The 26,259-nt window shown below is 44.3% G+C and overlaps 1 protein-coding gene across 1 annotated transcript in view; it reads right to left on the bottom strand.

Moving 5' to 3' along the window:
• LOC118502689 (cell wall protein AWA1) overlaps positions 1-26,259 on the bottom strand; it is a 115,107-nt gene that overhangs the window by 43,596 nt on the left and 45,252 nt on the right. The window contains exons 4-5 of the mRNA XM_036035203.1: positions 11,415-11,479; positions 4,314-4,403 (exon numbers count right to left, since the gene is read on the bottom strand). Coding sequence (XP_035891096.1) covers positions 4,314-4,403; positions 11,415-11,479 — 155 coding nt within the window. The remainder of the gene's footprint in view (positions 1-4,313; positions 4,404-11,414; positions 11,480-26,259) is intronic.

The following is a 26,259-nucleotide window of genomic DNA, read 5'->3' as shown; positions in this document are numbered from 1 at the left end:
CTATCATTTCAAGCAATCGATCGGTATGATGAGAAACGCAAGACATTTCTTACTTTGAAGCATATCATACCGTTCACCAATCGTTTGCATGGAAAACCTTCCGCAAGCATCGGCGATACGATAAATATGTGCCAACAGGCATGGATTGCTTGTGGTGAACGGACCGGTACAGGATTCTGGGTTCCCCCGTTCAGTGTACCGATGACTCCAATCAGCATAGAGATGTCACCGTTTTGCGTGACAGATGCTGAGAATTTGAATAATGTGTTGCGATCGTAAAGGTTGTGTCGTAAAGGCAGGAATGCAACAGCGAAAGGATGGTTTGGTGATGTACTGATGTTCAAGCGGCATGTTTAAAAGATCGTCATTATCATGTATTGGAAACTGTTGTTTTTTCGATTCTTAACCGTCTTCAAACAGCATGTGCGGCAGAGAGTAGTACAACAATATTGATAATATTTTTTTCCCTTTAACCTGTAGCAAATACCTGTTGGAGACACAATGCTTTGAGCGCAAAATTTCATGGTTCAGCCATCGTTGGATCCCATTTGACGTGTGGTATGGCTGTGGTATGCTGGCTTGATTATGTTGTAGGACCACGTTTTGAACTTTAAAAATGTAGATGTACATGAATTGTATTTTGAGAATTATGGTATAAGTTATAGCATATGGTGATAGTGTTAGTAAGCACTAAGCACACGCATTCGAATGATACGGACGTGTTTTACGTACCACAGTTCGAGCTATTGAACAGTAGACTCACATCCAGGGTTGTAAGAGGACCTTCCCGATATCGTGATATCTACTTCGAAATTAATTTTAAACATCACTGACAATGACAGAAGCCTGCTGGCTTGCTGTGAAGCTTAAACTTCTCTAGAACAGCCTCAAGTTTGTCTTATATGATGTGATCTATTCGGACAATGCGGAATCGGTCCGTCATCATTAATAAATAAATAAATAATGTGATCTATTTGACTATAGGTAATAGCATCGAACAGCTTTCGTCAAGGAATAGAATTATCATTTATCCCTTGAAGCAATATCTTCTTACGAATCATTTGTACGTTGCTTCTCATATCCCAACATATGCACCGGGTTACCAGACATCTTCGATCGGCACGATTTCAATCAATTTGACAAAGCGCAGACTTCTGGCCTGTACTTCCCGGATATTGTTCCTTACTTTTGTTGAAGACAATTTTTGATCCTCCGGATTAACTAAGGCTATATGACTTTTTATTATTGAGGTGGTCTTTTAGCCGAGGAGATAACGACGTCGGTTACACATGCAAGGACCGGAGATCATCCCATCCAGATCGCCTCCCAGTACGCAGGGCTCACTACCTTGCTACGGGTAAAATCAAGTGATAGAAAACCAGAAATGGAAGGCCGAGACCTTCCGAGGATGTAGTACCAAGGAATAAGAAGAACATGCATGGCGATACCCGGGGGGCTTGTTAAAAAAATTTACAATAAATAATATGGATATTCTCATGTACTCATTTTTACTAAGTGGAAAGGAATAAGCGTTAAGCTAAAATATGACAATGAGACTGAGATTGAAAATTAAAGTTGTAGCTATTTCGTATTTTTCTGACGAGCTCTGTACTCTATTTGAAATTACTATTCTTTCTTTTTATTTAAATAGGATTATCTATCTAACCAGCAAAAATCTAGCCAGCAAAAATATAAAATTTAACTTTTGTTTCTCTATATTTTGTCATTATAATTCTTCTATATGATTGCAGCACAAAAAGGGTCCAAGGCCACTCCTTGTGGTTAGGTAAATTGCGCTTCCGTGCTCAATTTGGCATGCAAAATAAATTGAAACACTAATTTCCAGCCCGCCAGGATCGAGGTTGCGGTTTGTTGCGGTAGCCAGACCTTCTATTATCACATTCCGTGTAAGATATGCATGCCTGCAATGCGCCATCGATAATGAGAAAACAAAGAACGAAAGGCAGGAAAGAGTGCACTGTTACACCGGTTGCGGTTTTCACACTCCTATCAATTCTCGCCCAGGCAAAGGCTTCCAGCTGCAGTGGGATGCGCCCGTTGCGTTTGATAGATTTTGTGCAGGTTTCAGATCCGAACCCACTGACTCCGGAGATGATGCGGCTTAATCAGCTTATCATCCTGTTAATCATCGTCACCTCGGCCGACAGCTCGGTTTCCCGGGCCCATCCCGGGCATCCCGGAGTGACCGAATAACATCGCGTCCCAGTATGTAAATTGGTCTGCGCACCGTGGGGGAACACGGTTTTGCGGTCAGTTTGCCGTCAATCCGCCGGACTGGATGATCGCGAGCGAGCCCGAAAACAGTTTCCTCGTCCCGGGGGTTCGCTTGCAAAAAAAAGGTAGCGAAGCAAAGCAGCGAACAAAGAGCGGGGCGAACGATATTAAAAGCCAATCCATTATCGTTAGCAATCGGGTCGAGCATTTAGCCATTAAGCCCGATGGCAGGGCAACTGAATGAAGTGTGTGCCCTTCACAGCCAAAAAGTGTGCAGTTTTACATCGCCCGGCTTAGTTGATTTGTTTTCCGTTTCACACCTCGTTATCGCAAACCATCCCAGAGGTCGCCTGAACGCGTTCGGGCGCATTCCATCATTCTCATGCTCTCCTGCATGTGGCGGGTATGTAGGAAGTTTCATAAAACGCGCGCCTCTTCCTGCCAGTCTGTTTCGCGATTTAATTCTGCTTCGAAGGTAACTTTTCGCACCTCACTGCTCACCACCAACAACCGGATTCTGGACTCTAAAATGAGGCGAACAAAATGCAACAGCTGTGCTCGGTGGGGGCGGTGCGTGTTGCTGGAGCAGCTGCTGATGCTGCAGTTGTTGCACTGACACTTCACAATAATCTTGCCAGACATAATCATATTTTTGCTCCTTTTTCATCCGTGCATTGGAATCGTCATCCATATAAAAGCTTCCTTTACAACAGCAACAACAAAAAAAGCCAAGAGCCGTGCATTACCAGCTTCAACCATTTGTCGAGTGTTCATTCTTGGATTCCATTGTGCAAAAAAAAAAGAGCGAAGAATAAACATCAAAACAATCATATTTCACAGGCGCACGAGACTTGCGCGAGCCGTGATCGTAGACAGTGGGCGCATCGTTGAGCGAGTTGGGCGAGAGGATAAGCGCAAACCCAACCATCAGCAGGAACCAGCAAGGGAAGGTTCCGATTCGATCGTCAGTTGGTCAGCCGTCGCAAGCGTCAAGAGTCAAGAGGTGACTCCGAAATTGTTTCCCAGGAAGCGTTCCTGGGTGGACCGGGCTTCGAGGCCTCTACTGTCCGGTACTGGTTTAAAGATAGCCGGTTAGGGGGAATAAGGAAAGCCGGGTGGAAGCGGAGGATTGTAATATGATCGGATGCGCTTTTTAACAAATTGCCGTGGTGCGAAATTTAAGATGATATCTTTCTCGCCTTCTCGCGGCTCACTAGCGGCCCATTGGGGGTTTTTTGTTATTGTTCCTTCAAGCGCATGGATCATGGTGCCCTTTATGCTCGGCGAGGGCCATTATCGGGCAGCCCTCCCGACAACCCCGTAAAGCAGCAGCAGCGGGAGGGCTGACGGTACCGGAATTCAGTTGTTTTGAAGCGATCGTCCTTTGGAGCGGTTGGGAATGGGTGGTGTGATATCACAACGTTCCTTTTTTTCTCGCAGACGTAGAGGCGTAAAGCTAGCACGCAATTAACGCGATATTTACAATGCAGAAAATGGGATCCCGTCAGATTACGACGGCGCTGTATGAGTTGTGGCGGACAACTGTGTGGCTTGCTCGGGCTGGTAAAGCCAGATTGTTGTAGGAAAAGTAGTGAGGTAGCTAGTCCAAGATAGGATGGGTATGGTTACGCTAAATGGAAAATATACACTAGCTTTTCGAGAGACTGTGGAAGATATTTTGATTTTAAACGAGCAAAAGGTTCCTCGCTGTATGCCTCGTTGAAGTCTTTTGTTCAAAATAGTCCTTTAACGTGGAACAAGTTGCTGTTTGGGAAGAAAAAGGTCTGTTTTGACATTTCAAGAGCAGACACTGTTAACACGTCATAATTCCATTACAGAATCATTCCATTTTCGTCTTCCTAATGCTGACTCTAAGCATTAATGCTGCCGGCTGCCTTCATCGCCCGAACCATTTTCGTTCGGCAGTCGGAAGCCCAGTAGCTACCGGCCTGGAAAAGGTATATAAAATCTGGCGCTTAAGTTAATAATCACAGGTTCGCTACGGTTGCTCAAGGTACCACCAAACCACACGCATCAAACCAAACCGCATGGATGAATCATCAACCCACAAGACTTACCATCGAATGGCCCAAATATTCGGCGGCATTATCCGAAATGTACAGCAGCTTCCCATTCTGTGTGAGCATCATGAGGAATCCAGATAGTGCCTGAAATGGAACGTGGAGGAATCAGAAAGAAGAAAAAAAAACCGAAATTAAAACCAGAACAATCAATCTACCAAAGCTCGATCGCTCGGGGACGGTTTGTGAGAACCATAAAGAGAAAACGGCACATTAATAAGTCGTTTCGAAGTGTGTGTGTGTGTGTGTTTACGCAAAGGTACGATTAAATAGTTTCCCCCCACAAAGACGGCAGGCGGGATAGGAGGGAGCGAGAGGAAACCAATATTTTAAATCCCCCTGCATCGGGTAAGGACCGACCGGGTTTGACATCTCGTCACTTTTCGGTCAGCCACTTACGTAAACCTGACAAATCATCAAATTTCCCAATCAAATCAATCTCCTCCGGCCGGTGACATTCCTGTGCCGGTCCTCGATCGAAACCGTGTAAGCGGACCGGTAGCTGCTAAAGCCTCCCATTTTCGGGAGCCTTGTGTGAGAGCTCGAGTGTGGACACTGTTCACACGCGCAAGCGACAGACAAATGCTCGCGTTCGCGTTCCCATACGCCGATTGGCAATCGGGAATCGGTATCGGAATGGGGCGCATCATAATCCGCCATCAACGTGGACCGCCTTTGATTTGGTTTCGTTTATCTGTAAGCAATTTTCCTTAAGAGCTGGCGTCACATGTGACGAAAGCTGGGTTTGAAGTTGATCGCCTTCCAAGGTTTCGCGGGTGGAAGGTTCTCAGCAATAAAGTGAAAAGGGATTTCGCGTGGTGGGAACCGGAAATCCTTTCGGCAAAGATTATCAAGAGTTTGATTGAATTTCAAGTTGATTTGCAAATCGGTGCGAAACAGGTTAAAAGTTTTTTGTTTGTTTTGTCGAGGATTAACAGTAGAATTGATAATTTTTACGAAATTTTGTCGAAGGCAAAATAGGCAGAATTAATGCATAGGGTAGCCGGATAGTAGATCCGTTAGCCGCATCAGTCTTCACACGGCAGGACCGGGGCTCAAGTCTCATCTGGACCGTCCTCTCATAGTGAGGACTGACTATCCAACTATGCGGTATCATTAAGTCTAGTAAGCCAGAAATGGCAGGCTGGCTGACCTAAAAGGTCGTTAGGCCAAGAAATAAGAGGAAGAAATGTGTTCCATATCTTGGTTTACTAAAACTGATACTGACATTTAAATAACATGTAAAAATATGAAGCCTTTTCTCACAATATTATCGTCTCAGTTGAACCAAATCTAATGCATTTTGCTTCTGCTAAATTGAGACAAAAGCTAATGCACAACCCCTAACGATCATGAACTTGATGAGGATCACAAAGCTGTACTCTAGCAATCGAATTGAACCCATTTTCCTTCTCTTTTTCATTCGCTCTTTCATCTTCCTCCCAATCGTGTGAAACAATCGATCAAAGATCTGTTTTTCCCATCAGGCATACGGAAAAAAACAAACCTAGCTACTCGAGTAGCACCGTCAGTAGTCTTCCTTTCGCATCGTTCCAGCTCGAGGATACAAACCAGATGAATCCAGCGAGACAACGGTACCCATTACCGTCCCCCGGGTCTAATGGGTTGGCTGGTTCGGGAGGCAGAAGGTTCATAATGGGAACTGTAATTGTTGGGTGCAACAGTTATAGAAATAAATAAATCTATTGACTGGTGAGGTTGAGCAATGTTTGCAATGCTCCTGCTCACTTCAAACCGTGCTTCGATGCAGATCTTCGTTCGCATCGCAAATCTCGGTAGTGGGGGAGGGAGTTTGTGTGTGTGTGGGAGACAATCGAGTGATCATTGTCGATGAAATAAAAGTAAACAATAATCGATTATCGATCGGTGTGCGCGATGATTGCATGTGATTTGGGATGGAATTGCCTAGTTGCATTCTCCAGTTCTTCGATTTTCGTACGGTTTCTCGCAGCGTGTCCCGATGGGGGTGAGCCTTATGATCGGTAAAATAGTGGGGATTGTTCACGGGCAAGGGTTTTTGTTTTTGTTTGGTTGATGTATGTACGTAACGGTGAAGACGGATTTTCGCTGGGCCAACGAATCGTTGTATTATGTTAGAAGTTATCTAGCGCTTGGCGAAATTGAATCCCAGCTCAGTGGAGTAGATCTCCCCTTGGGGAGACCTCACAATCACATCGTAAAACTGGGATTCTCTTTAACTCATCCATTGTTACGAGCGTTCAAACTTCCATAAGTTACGATGATATCAGATCGCTCAGTGATCAATGTCCTGTTGCTGAATCTAATATACAATTCAAGTGAAGCTTAACCGTCGAATAATTTGTCATCCTGCTGACGGCAATCGGTAGGAAACAATAACTGAGCCACATTGGAACATTGTATGATGGGTATTTTTATGCGACAATGCATCCCGGTTATTAACGTGTTTGGATGTGAGGGGGTTTTCCCACTAACAGATCCGGGTATCGATCAATAATGAAGTATTGAGAAGTTCCGATATCTCGAGGATGGATCAAACAGGATGCGGTAATCGTGAATTATAAAGCTTTGGACGCTTTACTAAGAAATTGCGTAGTTATAAGAGTGATAAATCAACTTGTGAGACTCTTTAAATACATTTTGTGTCTTGTCATCCATATCGTTTAAATAAAAACAAGTTCGTAAAATGTTCAAAGTTCTTCATTTTCTTCTAGCAAACAAAACCAAACTATCCACAAGCCAATTTCAACGCATGTCATCACTTAACAAACCGTGTAAATGGCTTTACGTTCACTCACAATCCTTCGTACGACCCACGCAACAGCCAATTTTGCAACAACAAACTAACAAAAAAAAAACACACTAAGACGAAACAGAGACGTGTGTGCTCCTGTGAGCCTGTGGTTCAGAAGAAGACTACCATAAAGTAAAGGCTCGCTTCCAAAAGAGCTGCCCCGTCAAAGGTAAAGGCGAGCGTCGGATTCTCGCTGGTAGCTTTAGAGAATCGGTCTGCATCGCCACACCATGGAAGACCGTGGAAACTGGGTCAACTGGGTAAGATTTTTTCTGCTGCCGAATGCTTGAGTGGCTGCGAGCAGATTGAGATCTTTGTTGAGGATTGGGGATCTTTGTTGCGGATCGAGATCTTTGCTGATGATCTTCCGATCCCTTTCTCAAGAAATGTTTGTTTTCGGCTGTAGTTTTTGACAAAGATTAAATTAAGCAATAATTGAAATGAATTCGCAAAATATTTGGAAAAAGTAGCTCTGTAGCCCATTGCTACGATTTGATGAAAATATGATAAAATATTATTGGAAAACCACATCATAAACTCTTCATCCAACTAGGGCCCCATAAGGGGTTATACCGATTTGGAAGCCCATCGGCTAAGGTAATATGCATATGAGTGTCCGCTGCAATCTGCGCCCTTAAATGGTCATCGTGGACATCGTCGTTGATCTCGGCTCCCCACCAGCGTTTCGTGAACCGCTTTGAACCATCCTTCTCAAGGCATCGCGTTGACCCTGCAAACATCGTGTGAGGGTTCTATTGTTCATACACTTCGTCGATGTTTATTTTTGGACATGTTTTCCACCGTCGCAAAACTTCGAAAACCATCACTCTGCTATTTACATTTCACTTCCCTCGGAACAACAGTAAATTTTTCCCCGGTTTTTCATATTGAGTCGAGCCATCGGAACGCCGCACCGTTTTTCACCGGGCAAAAATGATAAATTCATTGTTAATGCAATAAATATCTCAGAAAACGATCCTGAGACCTACGCCCCAAAAAAGGGATTCCCGTTGTTGTGTGGTGGCCGGCAGCCGTACGGCCACCCGAATCGCAATCGGCTTCGATTAGTCCGGACACACGAACGAGCGCATTGTCCGACGGGCCAGACCCAGACGACGTTAGTGCCCGAGCTGACCAAAGAGGAGTGAAATGGATGATTATGATTAATCGTTCCATTAGACGCATTAGGAAATGTGACTGAGGTAGACATACAGTCCGGTCGTCCTCGGTCGTCTGAAGAGCGTCATCCCCGGGTTTTGGGATACGGTTCGACCCCTCCCGGGTGAGGAAATTCGTTCGATTGATTTGGTTTTAAAACCGTTTTTCTCTTTCTCGCCTTTTTTGCTTTGATTCAAAACAGGGCCTGACACCATGTTTTGGGTACGTGTTGGGCATGCCACCATTGGTTTGTAGCAAACGGCTCTAGTCAAAACACCACCACCAAGCATGGAAGTGTTGATGCGATCACAGACCGTCGCAAAGGTGACGGAAAGAACAGGAAATTGGCCGGGCAAATGAATGAATTGCCGCACAACTGCCACTAATCGCCCTTTCGCGCTGGTCGGTGAAAATGGCAAACGATTTCGCCCTTTTTGACGTGTGACGACGACGACGACGATCTCCACTATCCGATGTAGCGAGTAATTACATTGGACGGACACTTTGCGACCACTTTGACAAACAATCGAGAGTTGGTAGGTGGTAGGCGGCGATAGGGAAATAAGGGGCGATCTTTTAAAAGCGTACGGACGACAGGTTGCGTGATCTAATCGATTAGCTTTCAGATGTGAGACGGTCTGGCAGAAGAGGAAGTGAAGGTTCGATAAGCTTTAAAGGCATTTTGTTACTTTAATTTTGAGCAGGTTGATGTATCAGATTTAAATTTCGAAGATACTATTTGGTTAATGATTTAAGAATGTTCTTAAGCTAAGAGTTACTCAAGACTCAAGAAGTCTTTGTAACGTGCAACAATGTATGGACCAGTTGTGCCTAATAATGCGAATGTTACGAGAAACAATTTTTTCCAATTACACCATCCACATCGGACATTGTTTGCTAGTCAATTGCTTAATTTCTTTTGCATTGTATTCTATGAGAACAAACTGCCACAACAAAGTTGTTACTTGGTTGCGGTCTTTAGCCCTCCGTTTGGACCACAGCTAATGTATAGTCCGAGGGAAACAATATAACATCGTCATCTCAGTTACTCAAAATCGCTTTCTGAGTCCCATCTTGCAGGAAAAGTAAATTGGGAAACTTTTAAAATATGAAACACCTCCGAAAACAAGAATCGGGAAGCCGATTAACTACAGTGCGCTGATAAAAAAGCTTTCAGACTTACTTTTGCAGCCAAGCGGGTTGGTTGAGCTGATTCTTTTTTTCCGGTAAAGAATTAGTCGTCGATATCGATATCGAACCGCAGCCGAAAATGAGGGGAAATGAAATTGATCATTCGAAATTCCGAATGCAAGGAAGCCTGACAATGTGAAGTTAAGCCTTAAAGTGGTAACGTGATGATTTGGTTGTAATTCACTCGCTCTCTGTCTCTGTGTTTCTCCCATTCACTTCGCCAAATAATCGGGATGGTTTCCCCGAAAAGCCCGATGAACCGTTTGAACCAACTGGCCGGAAAATGCTCCCAATTTTAATTCCATTCCGGCTGACTGCCTGACTGACTGACTGACTGGTGGTCCTCCTATACGGTTAACCTATACTGATTCCTCTTCACAGTTTTGTGAAAGTAAAATCATATTACTACCAACCAAAAGGAAAGCTTTGTCTGTGTGTGTTTGCTTTTGTTTTGCACTTTTTCGTGTGTGGATTTGTGTTTTACTCATTCGTAGACATTTCGCTCGAAGAAGTGTGTCCGTAAATGAGCTTGTCATAAATCACGTCCAACGCTCCAGCTCTACGGAAGGGTTCGAAGATCGATCGGACATTGTTGGGTGTTCTGGTGGCCGGTTCGCTTTGATTGGTTTGTTTGCCAAAGCATATAGAGAAAGAGACGGATCGGGGTTGACCACACAGCGGTTCGAGATGAGAAATCAATCATACGGATCTACGCTATGTTGTCTGGTCTTAACGATTCGTTGTAAAGGGATGTTTCAAATAGTTGTATGGAGAAAGTATAAAGTTTTAGTAAGTTAAATCGTCATAAACCTACAAATTCTTGCAAGGTTTTAGTGAAAAAAAGCAGAAACTATTAGAAGTATAAACTGAAAAGTTTTAAACCCTAGGGAAACCATCTGTTTTAAGATAATGCAATATTTGGTCTAAATGTTCCACAAAACTTCAAATCATCCTAAATTAACAAATCAATGTGCTGCACAGCGGGAAAGCCTTCTCCATTGGCGTCCCTAACGAGTCTCTCTACACCCTCCAGGAACAAAAAAAGTGGCCCAATTTCTCAGCACCACACGAGCGACTCTGCCCAAAATAGTTTCACTCCGCTCATCAAAACACAGGCTCAATCAGCGGCATGTCACGTTCGGAATCGGTTCCCGGCCCTCCGTGCCTGGACAAGGACGGTTCAACAACACGCCTGGGAACCAACCGCATGTCATCCCGTAGCCGCTGTGGGAGGGATGCTAACAGCGGATTTCCAACCCATTTCCTTCCCAACGCCCGAACGTGTACGATCAATCGATCAATTATAATTACAACTCATCGAGTTGGTCGGCTCCTAGCGCTCACAGCATGCATTTAATTTTCGGCTGCGGGCCCGATTTTGCAATCGAAATCCGCTGTAAAGACAATGGGTGAGCTTTTTCGTTCAGAGCACTCCCACTGCTGGGATTCATTCACAAAAAACGCCTCCTTCTTCCGCCGGACACTAGATGAATGAATGTATGGCATCATCACGTGGCGTTCAGTGACGATCGGTTCAATGCGGAGAATGCCGGTAAGCATCACTCATTAGATTAGATCCCGCATGTTTTTGTACCGACAGACACACGCACACAAACACTACGCCTTCTTCCGGAATGAAACTCCCGGTGAATGAAAGTGTTTTTTTCCCATCGTTTAAGGATGTGGGAACTAAACCAGGCTTAAAGACAAATAGGTACGAAAGGTATATATGAAAGGGAAAATCGAGCCGGATGATTGCATAAAGCGTGTGCAGCGAATGTGCAATTAGCAAAATGAAATTGAATGGCGATTGAGACTGAAGCCTAATTAATAGATGCGTTAGTAGGTTGGCTTACAATATTGTGTGCTTTAGTTAGGTTTGATTTCGACAGCAACACTTTCTGCAAACCGTGAGAATTGTGGGGAGCAGTGGTAGGTGGTTAGGTGATATTTACCTTCGAGAATCCTATATTTGGTGTTGGTGCCGAATGTAAACCGATGTCGATGCTGCGTTTGAACACTGGAAGGAAAGAAAACAGATTTTTGGAGTTTAATTAAACTTGAAAAAATTCATTTAAACTTATTAAGGCCAAGTTTACACATTCAATAAAGTAGATTTATTTTAATGATTATTTATGTAAAAAATATTTTGTTGTAGTGATCTAACAAACATTTATTGTGTTTTATATGAAGTGTGTAACGTGAAGCAAAATTGTTGCAGCATCCTTAGTATTTTTTAGGAACTATGGACAAAGAGTTGTGGCATTGCATTTAAAGACTGGATCTCTCAAAGAGTTTAATTCCCATTTCAAAAAGGTTTTAATAGTGTACAGCTTCCTGAGGACAAAATACGAATACTTAAATGTTTACAATTCTTCTTGCAATTCTTCTGGAGGAAAGTGGAAAAAGCTTATTAGGGATTGATTCCCGACTCCCAGCTGATTTAAAAGAATGCAGTTGTCTGATGTACCGTAAATATACGAGGCAAGCAAGGCTTTATTGTCTGGTGGTTTATCGTTGTAAAACCAAGGATAAGGGATTGCAGCATTCATCTCAGCGGTGACAAATATTCTGGACATCATGTCCATTATAACACATAACTCGCTGTCTATGTTAGGGGTGATGATGGTAGATTCATCGTCAATCCAAGAGACCCCAAATTGCTCTCAGAAGCGACTTGTAAATTGTTGTGGTCAGAGAATCGGCTCATCTCTCAGGCCAAAAATGAGCAGGAAAAATTGGCAACAATAATTTTTGCGATTGATATGACTACGATGTGTGGTAAATTTTGTTAAGATTTGAGTTTTATTTTCAATAGCAGTAATACCAAAGAAAAAGTAGAGAACAGATTAAATAAAAAGCTGAAGGAAAGTTGATTCTACTAACTCATGGAGGAACACAAGAAGAACACGCTCTTAGCACGGAGAGGATGCGATGTCCACTGATACAGGTGTTGATACATTATACAGATCCTCGCAAAAAACAGGGCTATGCATTTGTATGAAGAAACTACAATAAACGGAATGGCCGAGCTCACCCGGGAGAAGGTGCACTTCCACGGTTTCGAGAAGGAATTGTCTGCAAACCTACGTGTTTTGTAACTAGGTTTGTAATTCTATTTTGTAGTCACATTGAAAAAATAAAATAAAATAAAATAATCGAAATAAAATATGTTTATACCACAATGGTAGCAATGCAAACAGTTATATTTAAAGTCTGAATAGCTCGAGGCCTCTCCAAAGTTTCATTGAATTATTTAACAAACAAAACCCTTCTTTGCATCAAACGTATGGTGTCTGTTGTTGTCGATCAATAATCAATGGGTTGGATCAGACGAAAGAAATCGCCAGCCCAGTTCGCTATCCGATCCGCTACGGGTGTACATATCCGTTCCACTGTTGTAGAGGATGTTGGAACGAATCGATCTTCTTCGCAGTGGGTGGTAAATATCAGCCCGGCGGCTACGGCTTCGATCGCGAACTGTGTGCAAATTGTGGGCGATGATAGTAACAATCGACATGACATTCCCCATTTCGATGCAAATAAAAGTTATACGATCACTTTTAAAGTAAGTGTTTCATGTCTATTAAAGTCTACTGAACCAACCAGTCACAGTAAAATATATCCTTCATTAACGTTAAATGAAGCATTTAATTAAACGCGCATAGCTCTTCATCGTTTCGTACGTTTCGGCGCTTCCAACAACGGACGACCGTCTCGCTGCGGTCTACCCACCATCATTCCACTCTCATAATTTGGCAGGTGCAGATCTCAATCGACACCGAGCTCGATGCCGATTGCCGGCAATTGCATGTTGCGCCCAGCCTTACAACGTGCCCGGTGCTCGGCTGCAGGGCTGCAAAAGGCATCATGATCGTCAGGAAATGTCTACCACCGGCAACCCACGCAAAATACGGCCACGGCTGCAGCCGGCAGTGTGTTTTCAAAATCAACATCAACGACGACAAGTTAACCGCGTTCGATGGGAGCAATGCAATCGGTGTTGATTTGGGCGCTCGGTGCACTTTCTAGCACTCGCAGCACTTGGCTTGGCAAAACCCTGGGTAATGGAAGATTTCGATACAGCGCGTGGTAATTGTTAGCTGTCAGCTTCGTTGATTGGCCTTTTAACGGCAGGCAGCCCGTTTTTACGGATGGAGCTGCAGCCTTCTCAAATATGGGTAGGGCTGGTGAGAAATATAAGAAAAAAAGCCCATGCAGAGCTATACACGGCTCATGAGCCCTCGGCACCGAACGGGGCTGGTTTGGTTCGTTCATTGATTTTCTTTAATTGATGATGAGTTCCATCAGGTTGTTGAAGCAGCGGTATGCAATACAGAGAATCGATCCGATCGGTTGCGCTTGTAAGCGGCTGACAGTTGACGTTTGTGGCCCTGTTACATTTGACAGTTCTATTGGCTACTAGGAATGGGCTGCGCTGTCAGATCTGCTAGGTGTGGCAGACCATCGGAATTGGTAGTGGATGGGGCATTGTTGTCGGCCTGTCATAATTGGTTTAGTGTTGATGATACATTTTGACGTTCAATGAGCGTGTTTAGCTTTTGATGCGTCTTTCTTTGCAATTATCTGATACTTTAAGTCAAAATCTCAACTGAATTTACTGCCATAAAAATTTATTAAAAAAAAACAGTTTCATCCTGCTAGAGGATCTTGGTTCATCTAAAAGCCATCTAAGGGTGAAAGAATCGATATCCTCTCAATTATTCTCTGCAGTTAACACGTTGGTGTGAGACGAGAATAGTTGGTGGTCTTTTTTATTGCTTTTAATTAGTTTCTAACCAAACAGTGTGGAGTCTTTTGGGATTTGATTTTCTACGGCTACATATGGTTAGAGAGTTTGTGGATAATGATGAAAGCAGTTTTCTTGGAAAGCTCGCTCATAAAGTCGTCTGGGTGGTCTAAAGACGGCATACTTTAAGTATTCTACTTTATCGTTCCTCGATGATTCGGGTTGTTTACTTTCAAAACGAACTGAAGAATTTTTACCTTTAAGAAAAGACAATTAGAGATAATGTTTTAACAATAAATTGTAATGTTATTCAGCGATGTTAATACATTCACAGCTTTAAAAATTGTTCATAACAACATGAGCTTTTATGGTAATGGGCTGTCTCTTCTCACGCAGGACTACATGTCCACAGCCAAGATAAAGATGTCAGAAATGGCAGGTCAAGACCTCTAGAGGTTATAAAGACAAAGAAGATGAAAAGTATCAGTTCTGATATTCAAAAACGGGAATCAAATTTGTAACAAAACAATTTTCGAATAACAATATAACAAAATTCGATAAAAAGATTATTTATTCTCCTTCGGAGATCTACTCGTTAGCCGAGGATTCATAATAGCTATTATGAAATGTGAAAATAATATGTTCGAACCTAGTTATTTCATCTCTCATTTTCTTTACAACATGCCTCTGACTGGTCACGTCACATTTCACTAGAATAACTACAAGGACTCTTTAAAATAATTACAATTATGCGGATCCTATCGTATTGTATTTTACGTAAAATGACGTTGAGTAATTACATTCCATTTACTTAGAGAGGCTTTGAGTCTCTCAGATCTCTTTTCTTTGAGAAATAAGGCTTTAGCAATCATAGTCAGCTAATCAGATTTCTTGTATAACCTGAAGGATTTTCAAGTTCTTGAAGATTCCGTTTAGCTTCCTGTCTAAATTTAACCGATCCTTTTATTAACTAAGTTTTTGTCACAGATATCCTCTGGTCAGTTCTGGAAGTATTCTCTCTTACCCAACATAGCAAAGCGCATTTATTAGTGACCCATCAAACATGAGACTGTAAAACCTTATAATACAATATAACCAGCTAATATACCCATCAGTTCTCTAAACGTGTCCGTCATGCATATATGTACATTTTATAACAGCAAGATTATTGGCACTACACCACCACCTCGAGAAGTCTCGGTCTGCCATTTCTGGTAGCCCTCCATACGAGAAGGCGGTCCGGATGGGGTTTGAAACCCGGTCCTACCGTGTGAAGACTGGCACCGTTTTCGGCTCGGCAATTGGTCCACCTCAAGATTATCTACAAGATTGATTTCTTTCAATTTTATTGGATGTCTCCAACTATCGTCCCAGCTTAGGAATTACATTTAACTATGATACCTGCGATATCATACATAGGTGCCATAACAAGATCAAACTCGAAATGGCTTCCCGCGAAGCGAACTCCCTCAAAATTCCTACAGCGCACCACTAACGGGCAAAAGATAAATGGTTCGAGCAAAATTTCACCAAAAACGTAGGCGGCACCCTATTGCCCTATACGATCGTCAGCAGACGCTCAAGAAAAGACGCTCGCAAATGGGACCAGTGGTCTGGTGTTTGGTGATAAATGAAATGGATCATCCCACTGGGTGGATTTTCCTTCCACCCGGGGTGGATTAATTTCGACCCGGAACGCAGCCGACCCTTAGGACCTCTGGCGCTTGTCGATGAGCTGGGACGAGCTGGTCCACTAATGCGTACGCCCGCTAATTACTCCCCATCCGTGAGCGATTGTGCGAACGCTCCAGGCCGAAACGAAGGGCAAGCAGGTCGACGATAACGACGATGGGAGAACATCTCTCTCTCTCTTTCATTCCCTTTTGTGGGACTATTGCTATTACCACCCTTCAACACTGCTCGACAAACGATCATGATCCACTCGGCACATCATCTCTTTAATAAATATAGTTAAGCGCTTGACTAATTGATTTTTTGTCCTGGACGCGTTGTGGTTCAGTTTTGGGAAGCGACTTTGAAGCGTAAGCTTTACTGATGTTCAACAACAGATCATTTGGAACGCAGTCCCTCAGGAGCTTTATGTTTAAAAGCAACGCTCAAGTTGCTGTAAAGCGAGAGAACGAGCAAAGGAAAACAACATGCTTCAACTCGAATGAAAAGCGAAAACTGCTCCACTGATGGCTCCAACAATTAATGATCGGTTTCGGCTCGCGTGCAGGAGGAAAACATACTCCGGTGCTCTTCTTACATCCTGCCCCATTAGCTCTCCCTCCCATATCCAAGCCGGTTGGGAGGTTTTCGGGCGGAACCAAAAATGTTTACTTACACAAACGTTTTCCATATTTTTCATTTCCTCGCACGCTCTCCATCCAAGAGCGGTGAGGTGTGGGTCCGGCAGTAATGAGCGTTTTCTAGTACACCAGTACGCGGCCCTTCTTGTGGCGCTTGTTCCGCTTGTTCTGAAGCACCGCCGGCAGTCGATCGAAGGTGTTACCCATCAAACAAAGCGTAATGCTAAATGGTGATGATTGAAATTTGTGAACTAAGCCGAAGAAGGAAGAAGGTTCGTCCGTGAAGTTTGAGGCTCGGATTGATACTTGGATTCGATGCTCGAAATGCGCTCCTTAGTTGCGTCATGAGGTTGCGGCCTGAAGATTTTACAGAGCTCCGAAAGACTGACAATCAATCCTCAATGCCTTCACGACTAATGGTAATGTTTACACCTTTCGGAAGGCTTTCCCGATAAACCACCACTGCGAGCGATATCACAAACACATCGCATTACCATCCGGCACAATGCATCCTGGACGAGAGCAGGGTACGTAACGGCCACGGGGCAAGATCTCGCTCGGTCTCCCTCTCTCTTCGGAAAGGTCATTAAGCGCTTACACCATTATTATCCCCGGTACAGGGCTGGAATGGTTCTCCAAACACGAGCCCGATAGGTGCTGCTAGGCGAAATCAATTCCTAGTTGTATGGAACCGCGGTTTACCTCCCACTCTCCAGGAGACTTTCCCCCCCCCCCCCCCAGGATCCCCTCTGTTCGATCGTTTCCCCGGTTCGTCGCCGGAATGGCATTGAAATCATTCGCTTTGCCGTGTGTGGTGTGGACGATGATAGTAATTCAGTTTAACGCTCGATGCTGGATTAAGATCGGACCTCTGCGCTCGCGCACAAAAATGGGAATATAAATAAATGTTGAACAAATATTGAATAGAGTTCACGCCGTTCGCCCCGGTACCGGTGGGTCTGTGCGGTTCACTCCGACTAAATGAGCAATTTGAAGCGGTAAAACCGGTGTTTACGCCGCAAACCGTTCGAGCGCCCGAGGTGATTAGAAATACGACCCACGGGGAAGGGTGTCACGGTGTACCAGCCGTGCGTCGTCCCTTTCCGTGTGTAAGTTATGGGCTTTTGGCCGCGGGTGCGAAAGAAAGAAGCTTCCCTCGGGTTCGGGGAGAATCGTTTAGTGTAAGCACGGTAGGGTAACACGTCGAACAGCGGGGATATCGTTAGGCGAACACAGCTCGCTTGCCGGAAGGTTCTCGGGCGAAACTGCCCTTAGGGGCGAAGTGCTCAGGGAGCGGCTTGTTAGGCGTACTACATGCCGCAACAAACAGCTCTAACATTTACAAGCGTTTTGGCACGCCAAAACGAGTCCTAACCTATTCACACTCGCTTCCCGGATGACTTCGCGGCCATGGAAGCGCTGCGCGATGTGTAGCGTGAGAAAATAATCCATCCCAGAGGAGACGTGCTGCGAAGGGCGCGTTGCGTTTGATTCTGTCCAATCAGTGGGCTTTCTGTAAGATCTTGCGTCTTAGACCCGTGATTCCTTGCCCGGGCGTCAATTTACTACGCTGCAGCGCAATTGTGGGAAGGAGTGAATGAATTTTTAATTGAATTTATTTGCCACCGTGCGCATGATATTTGTCAACAATTTCCGGATGGTAGTTTCCAATTTAGGACTGGCCATATAGGTATGGGAGACATACCACGATCGATCGAGATCAGTCTCAAATTATCGGTCGATGTATGCAGGAGCCTTTTATGGTACGGAATGACAATTTATCAGCGTGATTATTGTGTCGAAGAGCACAATTTAGAGCTTCTGTTTTATTGCGTTCGTGTTGCATGCTGGCATTTGATTTTTTTTTTTTATTTGCATATTTAGCTTATGAGTATTCCTTTCCTATTCCAACCGATCTGTTCAAAAATAATTCTCATAGAATTAGTATAGAATAGAATAGTAGGCAGGCTCAATGAATAAGCTATCAGTTTTATTGAATTAATTTATTGAATATCTGTCTAATTGTATAGTCGTCTTTCTACAATCTTCGGTGAATAAAATCAAATTATAATAATATGACTTGAAATGCGCCACACTTGCAATTGATGAAGCAACACCGTCAAATCAATGACGTAAATAAATACTCTCGTAAGCTTCCAACACGTCTCAACACAACTCAAACAACTTATCATGCCACTGCAGGAAAACCTACTGCGAAAAACCATGTGCCGCACAATTGTGTTGACATTTGCTGTCACAGTCCGGCACCGCTCATAAGCGGCATGTCACATGGTCAAGCATTTTGAAGCGCTCGTTTCGCTTTAATTAAACGTATTCCTGTCGGTGGACACGAGCATACCAACCAATCCGATGGATGTACATATACGAGTTGTACCAGCCGATTAGAACAAACCAATTCTCATTCCATTCTTACGGATTAAAGAACAGTGCGGGAGACGAATGGCAGCAGGAAGTGATGGGAGTAGTGGAGTTGCAAAGTGACACATACCTTGCGTCGTAATGTTTCGTGCAGCATAAGGCACTTGCATGCCACCCTGCCTAACACCCAAGCGCGACAAATCGTGAATCGTGTGTGTGTGTGTCCAAGTTCCAACCGTTGAGCCGTTAATGGCGCCAACAGGCAAACCTGCAACAGCACGCGAATCCGTGTCGAATTGGCCCGGAGGATTCGAGTGGGTAAGGTGGCCCGTCGTCTGTGCACTATTGGCCCATGGATAGGGTGCGGTTCACGAGGACACTATGCTGCGCCCGTATCTCCATTTTGTATTTGCTTCGTTTTCTTGTTTTTCACTCTTCCATCCCCTAATAGCCGAAGGGACAGTAATTGAATGTCACATGTACGGTTGTGAACGCTTAAACGTCGCGCGCACGTCAAAACGCTCTCACGCTTTTCGATTCACTAACCGAGACCGCGATGTACGGTCGGGTTGGGCCGAACGTAAATTAATTGCGTGATAGTAAACATAAAACTGTGCCATGTCAGGGCTGCCAACGCTGTTGTCCGGATGGACTCCCGACCATCATCATCAGGAAGGGATCTGTTGGAAACGGCATCTCAGGCATCGGCGTCATAGCGACAAATAGAACAACCCCAGGTAAAACCATCGAAAACCGATGATTGATGATCGTGTTTTGCGGCAAGTGATCCAATCGGTGTTTGATGTCTTAGCCGGCCAGGGTTGAATCAGATCATCCCGAGCTCGGGCAGCTAGTAGTAGAAAAGTACGGCAATCCAAACAAAACTACTCCCAAAAACCGATCGATCTTGTTACATATCTATTCGTACAATTTGTCCCTGGTGTCAAGCACCCGGGTTCCTGGTGTTCTTTGGAGAGTGGTGCCTGCAAACGGTTTCTAAACACGTGAAGGATTTATTTAACGCTTTATTAGCAACACAATCGGTTGACGAACGATCTACGGGTTCGGTTTTCACATGTTACCAACACTGAATGAATTCAATTACACCGATCGACACCTGAATAGGCTTATCGGGATTTCTCTAGCATTCTGAAGTCTACCGAAAGCGAAATCCGGCTTCAGACGGCTATCAAAAGCCTTCGAGTCTTTCCATTTCGATTTTCAATCTTAAAGTTTTTTTGAAATCTCCATACGATATTCCCAAATTCATCCCTTTCACAGCGGATTCCTTCAACCTTCCCTGCTGGACTTGGCTGCGGGAAGCGTTACAAATTCGAAACATTACTTCCCCACTGGGATAGGTAGCTGTAGTAGTTAGAAGACGTCGAGGTCTTCTTGCTTCCCGCCCGTAGCTATTTCCATCACAAGTTTGCTTTAATAATTTCGTTACGGAGGTTAAGCCGTTCTAGTTAGCACCCCGACGGGTACGCTGCGGGGTTGCTCGAATCTTGAAGCGCACCGCTCGAACCTTGAAGGCCGAGAGAAGATGTCTTCCAACCATCCAAACGATCGATCGATGTCGATTGAGAAGGTTTTTTTTTTGTGTGCTGCTGTCGGGGTATTGTTTTGCTTTGTTTTCCGTGTTGCTACGTGGCAATGCGGGCTGTGACCTCGGAATCTCGGGTGGACTCGGTTTCGATGAGATTGGAACAGGTTCCCCGATGTCTGGCCGAAGAAATCGATAGCCGAACCGGGTTGGATGGGGTGTACGGGGACGCAAGGACTCACCGTGCGAGGTCCTCGAGGGCACACGCAGCTGTTGATTATTTCCGATGACGATTCAACTCTTTGCTTGCTGCCACGCTTAAATTGGGCAATTGTGAGAGGGTGTGCGTGTTTGGGTGGATAGGATGGGTTCGTGAGATATACGTAAATTGATAAATTAGGCACGGCTGTTGGTTTTTGGGCTGCTGCTGGGTATGCGCAGTAAATTGATTCTTCTACTCGGTGCGGTGTACGAAATTCTGATCGAAGATGATTGGCATGGGATCCGTCCGGGAAAGGAATGTATGGTATGAAAAATGCGGAAAACTGGGTCGGATGAAATCGTGCAATTACACTTTGGAAAACGACCGGAACGGTATGCGAAAAATGTTTATCAGTTTTTTTATTTATTCTTTTGTGTGTGAATGGTTACAAAAACGGTGGGAGCAGTGTTGAATTGTGTTGTAATGAGCAATGAGAAGCAATATTCTCTGTGCCAGTTGTCCCAAACACTTTCAGCAAAAGATTTATTTGCGATAGTTGTAGATATTTTAATAAGCAATAAATTTAACTAAAAGATGCATGGTGGTATACCACTCCACCATATTCTTGGATAGCTGATACTTGGATATTAAGCCATGAACTTGACAACTTTGATGCTTGAGTGGCTACATTGATACATGACGGTGGAAGTGTCCGTTTTTTCATGTATTTGATGTATTTACGTCATAATATTTTCGTTCCTCATAGCTGCTGCCAATCGATAAATGTCAAGTAATAATTCTCTTGAGAACTCTCTTGGAAATTATTTGACTACACAATTGACAAAAGTTTGCTACGACGCTCAGGATGTGTTTGGGACCTAGCGATTATTCCTAGAAAATCATCCATCTTTAGACCAGCCAAGGAAAACATAACTATTCGTGTTTATTCCTTCTTTTCCTAGGCTCCGAAACCTCAAAAAGTCTCGGCCAGAAATCTTCCTGTGACTTGAGCGTCTCGACCATCGGTCCGGTGATTCCGACAATGGTGATTCTATATTTTATCTGCAGAATGACCAAAGAGTTTCGTGACTCCTCGAGCATACCTGCGATGTTTTATCACTAATTCGATCAGGGTTAGAGAAAGACTTATCTAACAAAAGAACATCAGCCCACCTTTGAAGTAAATGCAAGGAAACAATTTAGAGATAGCTCAGTTTTTGTTTGAGTTCCGTTTTATAATCATGGATAAGTTGCACCAGCTCAGTGCCGCGATTTTAATATCTACATCTATAAGTCGAAGGGCGCTCAAGGTAGAGCAATACAGCCTTGAGACAATCAGATCCTTTAAATGTGATATACATCGTTTATCAATCAATAATATAACATCTAGGAATTTGGTATGTAAATGTCGTCGCATACGTCCAGATAATTCCTCCAGAAATTCAACAATTCTCGTAGGGTTTTTTTTCAGGATTTTTAACTGTGTGAGTCAATAAAAACATAGTCATTAAGACACATGCATATCAGATGAAATGAACGAAATATGCAATGTTCTAGAATTGAACTTCATTTTGGATGATTTTTTTTAAACGAAACACAATAAGAATTCTTGAATTTCAAATACTTTGATGGATCAGAATGATAAACATCCGTAGAAAACATCATAACAACAGCAACAAAGGCGATCATACGCCCGTTCTCCTTAAACCAAAGTGCAAAAAAAGCTTCTCACAAACCGCTTAACACAAGCAATGGGTTAACTGTCCTCACGCGCGCTCAATCTTGATCCGGTAATGAAAAACCCGCCTCGCTCGCGTACGTGACTACAGCGATTTGTCGCGTTTAGTGTACCGCGGCATCATTTTTCCAATTAACCGAACTAAAAGCAGCTCATCTTCAAGAGCAAGAGCGACCGCCCTCCTGGTTACAGTGAGCTGCCCCGGAAATGGAGTTATTCGATCGATCAGTGTACAAAACAAAGGCTAGCTTCCCTCACAACGAATCGCGCCGAATGCGACAGATCGTGCCGCCACAGTTTTGTTTCGGGACTCTGAACAGTCTTAGAAGCCGCAATTAGTTGGCTAATTAATTGGAAGACGAACCGAATGTGCTGTGAACCCAGGCACACGGTAGCGACATCTAACGGGAACTTTCACTGGCGGGCAGAACGGGTCAACGGTGTGATGATGGGTTTTGGGGTGGATGCGGATTCTACGGATCAGCTCGCACACACCGAACACCGGAACGGAACCCCTTTTTAACGCCGCAGATCGGTTACGCCCGCCACGTGTTGTCGGCGGTTGTAAACGAAACGGAATGCATTACCGTCACCGGATGGACGGACGTGATGTGGTTACGTGAGGTGTGCTCTTCAACTCCAGGGGGAGTTGAGGCAAACGCCAAAAGCGGCAGACGAAGCAGAGCTGTGCTGAGAACTAAGCTGTGCTCGTTGTAGGTTAGTTGAACGAGTCAAGCAGCGCATCAGCGGTTCATCTTCTTCAGTGGGCCGTTAAGGACCCACTCGAGGGAAACTTGACTACTCGAGCCGGAAGGGTCCTTACGTTGCGGTGGACGGTTCTTGCTTTGTCAATCTGTTTGCCATACTTAGTCTGGTCTTCGAACCTTTTTTCCAGTTGGTAAGTGGCAAGCGGAAAGTGGCAAGCATGTTCCAGACCGCACGCGCGCGACTTGGCCGGACGGATCTTGTGGACGTGCCACAGTCTAAATCCCCAAACGGTGCTCTCCTATGCATGTCGGTATCGACCGGTGGTAGGTCTTGCAATAGTTTGTTGCGAATAGTGCACATGTGGTACGGTCTGTCGTTCATCATGTTCTGAGGCTTAAGAAGTACTCCTCGAGAAAAGAAACACACTTTGATAAGTATCGTGTGAGGTCTGTTGTACAACTGCCAGCAAAAAAGGAATGCATTGCTGATGATTTTGATCTACGAGTTGACGCATTGTTAGTACTTCGAAACATGGATAACTCGAAGTAGACGTTGTTTAGTCTAAAACTTTATAGAAACTCTATTGAAACCCAAGACCAAGTTTTCTAATTCAAATCATTCATCCCCACAGCTGTGATCGATACTTAACAGCAACAGTCAAAGTTTGTTTGTGATGCAATGTGCGCTTTTGAAGAGGATCGCACATCAGACGATTCATCATCACCGGCAGAGTGATCTCACACTGGAGTGTTGCTGAAGCGTACAGTCTCCCACGTTTCGCAGCGGCTGGACGTAAACCGTACGCGAACGTACACAATCGCAGGTGCGGTTCGGTCGTCCTTCATTCAAATCGCGCACCAGTTGTTCGGTAGAGAATCCGATCCTCGACCGCGAACGAGTCTACAGAACGAAGGGCAACGGAACAACGCAATTGAACGTCGTTCAGCTATGGTGAAGTTGCTTATCTCAGCGCGACCGTAACAATCTGTACCCGGAACGAAGATTATCTTACCCTACATGTAAGCCCCATTACCTTCGGATACAATCACACGGCTGTTGGGGCTTTGCTGTATCTTTCCTTATTATTTTACCAGCATCAGTAAAAAAGGGGCCTACGTTGTTGGAAGAGTTCGTGTGTGAAACGTTTATTAAAATGTAACACCATTATTAAGAAATTGTGATTGAACCGTACCGATAAGCGAACTCACCGGCTCGATGAGTTGCGCTGCAGGATGTCATCTCGTTGGGAAGCGTTCAAACAGCTCAGAACGCACACGAAAATCTTCTTCAGATGCGTGTGAATGTGTCATTTCGATGGTTTTGGGTGCAACAAGAGTAGTGGGCTGGTTGGTGCGTTCAGTTTACTCCCTGACAACCTTTACCCTTAAAACTCCGAGGGCTCGTTGGGAAATGGTTTGCGACGAACACAATCATATTACACCTGAGGGCAAAAACTGTCATGTCGAATGTTGTAAAACCGAACACAATGGGGTTGTCGTCCGATTGTACTGTCGTAGCCAAGCGTTTTTAAAGTGGTTGAGACAATAATGGGTTTAGGAAGGTTTGGTTGACTTTGCAAGTTTAAATTCATCAAAAATATTTGGATTAAATGATGTCGGTTCACCAAAGGCATCCGATACAAATGAAACCTCCATTTCGTATTGGAGAGCTCATCGAAGACTTAAGAATATACCACCAAATTCCCTTGGGAGCCACTCACTCACATCATATTCTTCCTCAGTTTCCACCGAACCCAATCTTCCAGAGCTCCAACCCTATGCCGGTAATGGCATGTAAATGTATGCATCCATCTTGTCACCGTTCCGTACGACTCTAGCCAGCGTCTCATCACTTTCCATCACAAATTTGCCGCCATTTCATCATTACGACCAAGGTCGTCATCGTACACCTGACCACCCCGAACAGCAATGCACAAACCTGGCACTCGGTAACGTGTGTCGTTTAACACACCACTTCCCTAGCCCTGGCGACAAATAACAGACAGTCACAGTACGGCATCAGCAAGAAACCCATTGCTTATGCAGTTTTGCGCAACCGAGATTGGAACCGTCTGTGCACTCTGTGGGTCAATTATTGTCACGCAAGCAGCAAAATGCTCGAGACCCAATGCTGGAAAGAAGGTGTCATCCGTATCGACACCGACAGCATGTCCGCGTTATGACACGTGCCCGAAGAAGAACTGGCAGATAATGATTGCCGTACGGGGTTGCGCCCCGGCAGGGCAGAAAACAAGGAACCTGATGCCGGGAAGCGCGTAATTGGCTGGAATCGAATGCAGCTCGTTTAAATGCTTGACTGATGGCCTTCATTTTCGCCCTGTTTCTTTTTGGGCTTACAATTAAAACTCACCGCAACCTCCGTCGCTGGAGCCATTTTATTGGAGGAAATGTTCTGTTCCTTGCGTTCGCTTCATGGTTTTCCTTCTCCAGCCTTCTCAGCATCATCGGAAACGTGCGCCAAACGACAACCGGTACGAATTGGGGAATTTGCCGAGTGACGAATCGATTTTGACTGCTTCTCTTCCACTCGATGCTGATGTACGGCAGCGCAACGCGCAAGTGTCTGTTTAAATTCATTTCAATTATAGCCTCAGCGAGGTAGCATTCAGAAGCGCGTAGCAGTTACAAGACCTGTGTCAGCAGCAAAGGGATGAGGTCCACTTCAGTCAGTCTTCGGATGCGTTTAAGATTTGGAATGGAGGGGTTTTTTTTTCTTCAAATGCTACAGGCGAAGTTAATCAAATTGACACAGCGTTTGCTCCCAATCGTTAGCAGATGATTTGAACCAATTTTCCTGTAAATTTCTTCGCTACTTGTAAATAAAAAAAAACTGGGTGTAGCGTGTGCGTAGCACGTAAAATGTGATCACATGTGTACTTCGAACGAGGAAATCGTCTTGACATCGGATCGAATTAGGAAGACGCGTTGGGTTTGTGTTCGAATTTCTTTTGCCCTTTCGCACCGGAACACGTGCTAGGAAGGAAAACAGTAACCAGGAATCATCTCGTTAAACGTTAATGCGTGTAATTTAACAATGGAATCGATTTCGTTCGCCTGATATTGGATTAAAAGTATCGATTACTAGCACTGAATGCTGATCGTTTAACTGATGTTATAGGGTTGTGAGAGTTTCAAATCAAATTTT

The sequence above is a fragment of the Anopheles stephensi genome, chromosome 2, assembly GCF_013141755.1.
Source record: "Anopheles stephensi strain Indian chromosome 2, UCI_ANSTEP_V1.0, whole genome shotgun sequence".
Lineage (NCBI taxonomy): Eukaryota > Metazoa > Arthropoda > Insecta > Diptera > Culicidae > Anopheles > Anopheles stephensi.
Note: the sequence above shows the minus strand (reverse complement) of the source record. Positions and strands in the feature narration are given on the sequence as shown.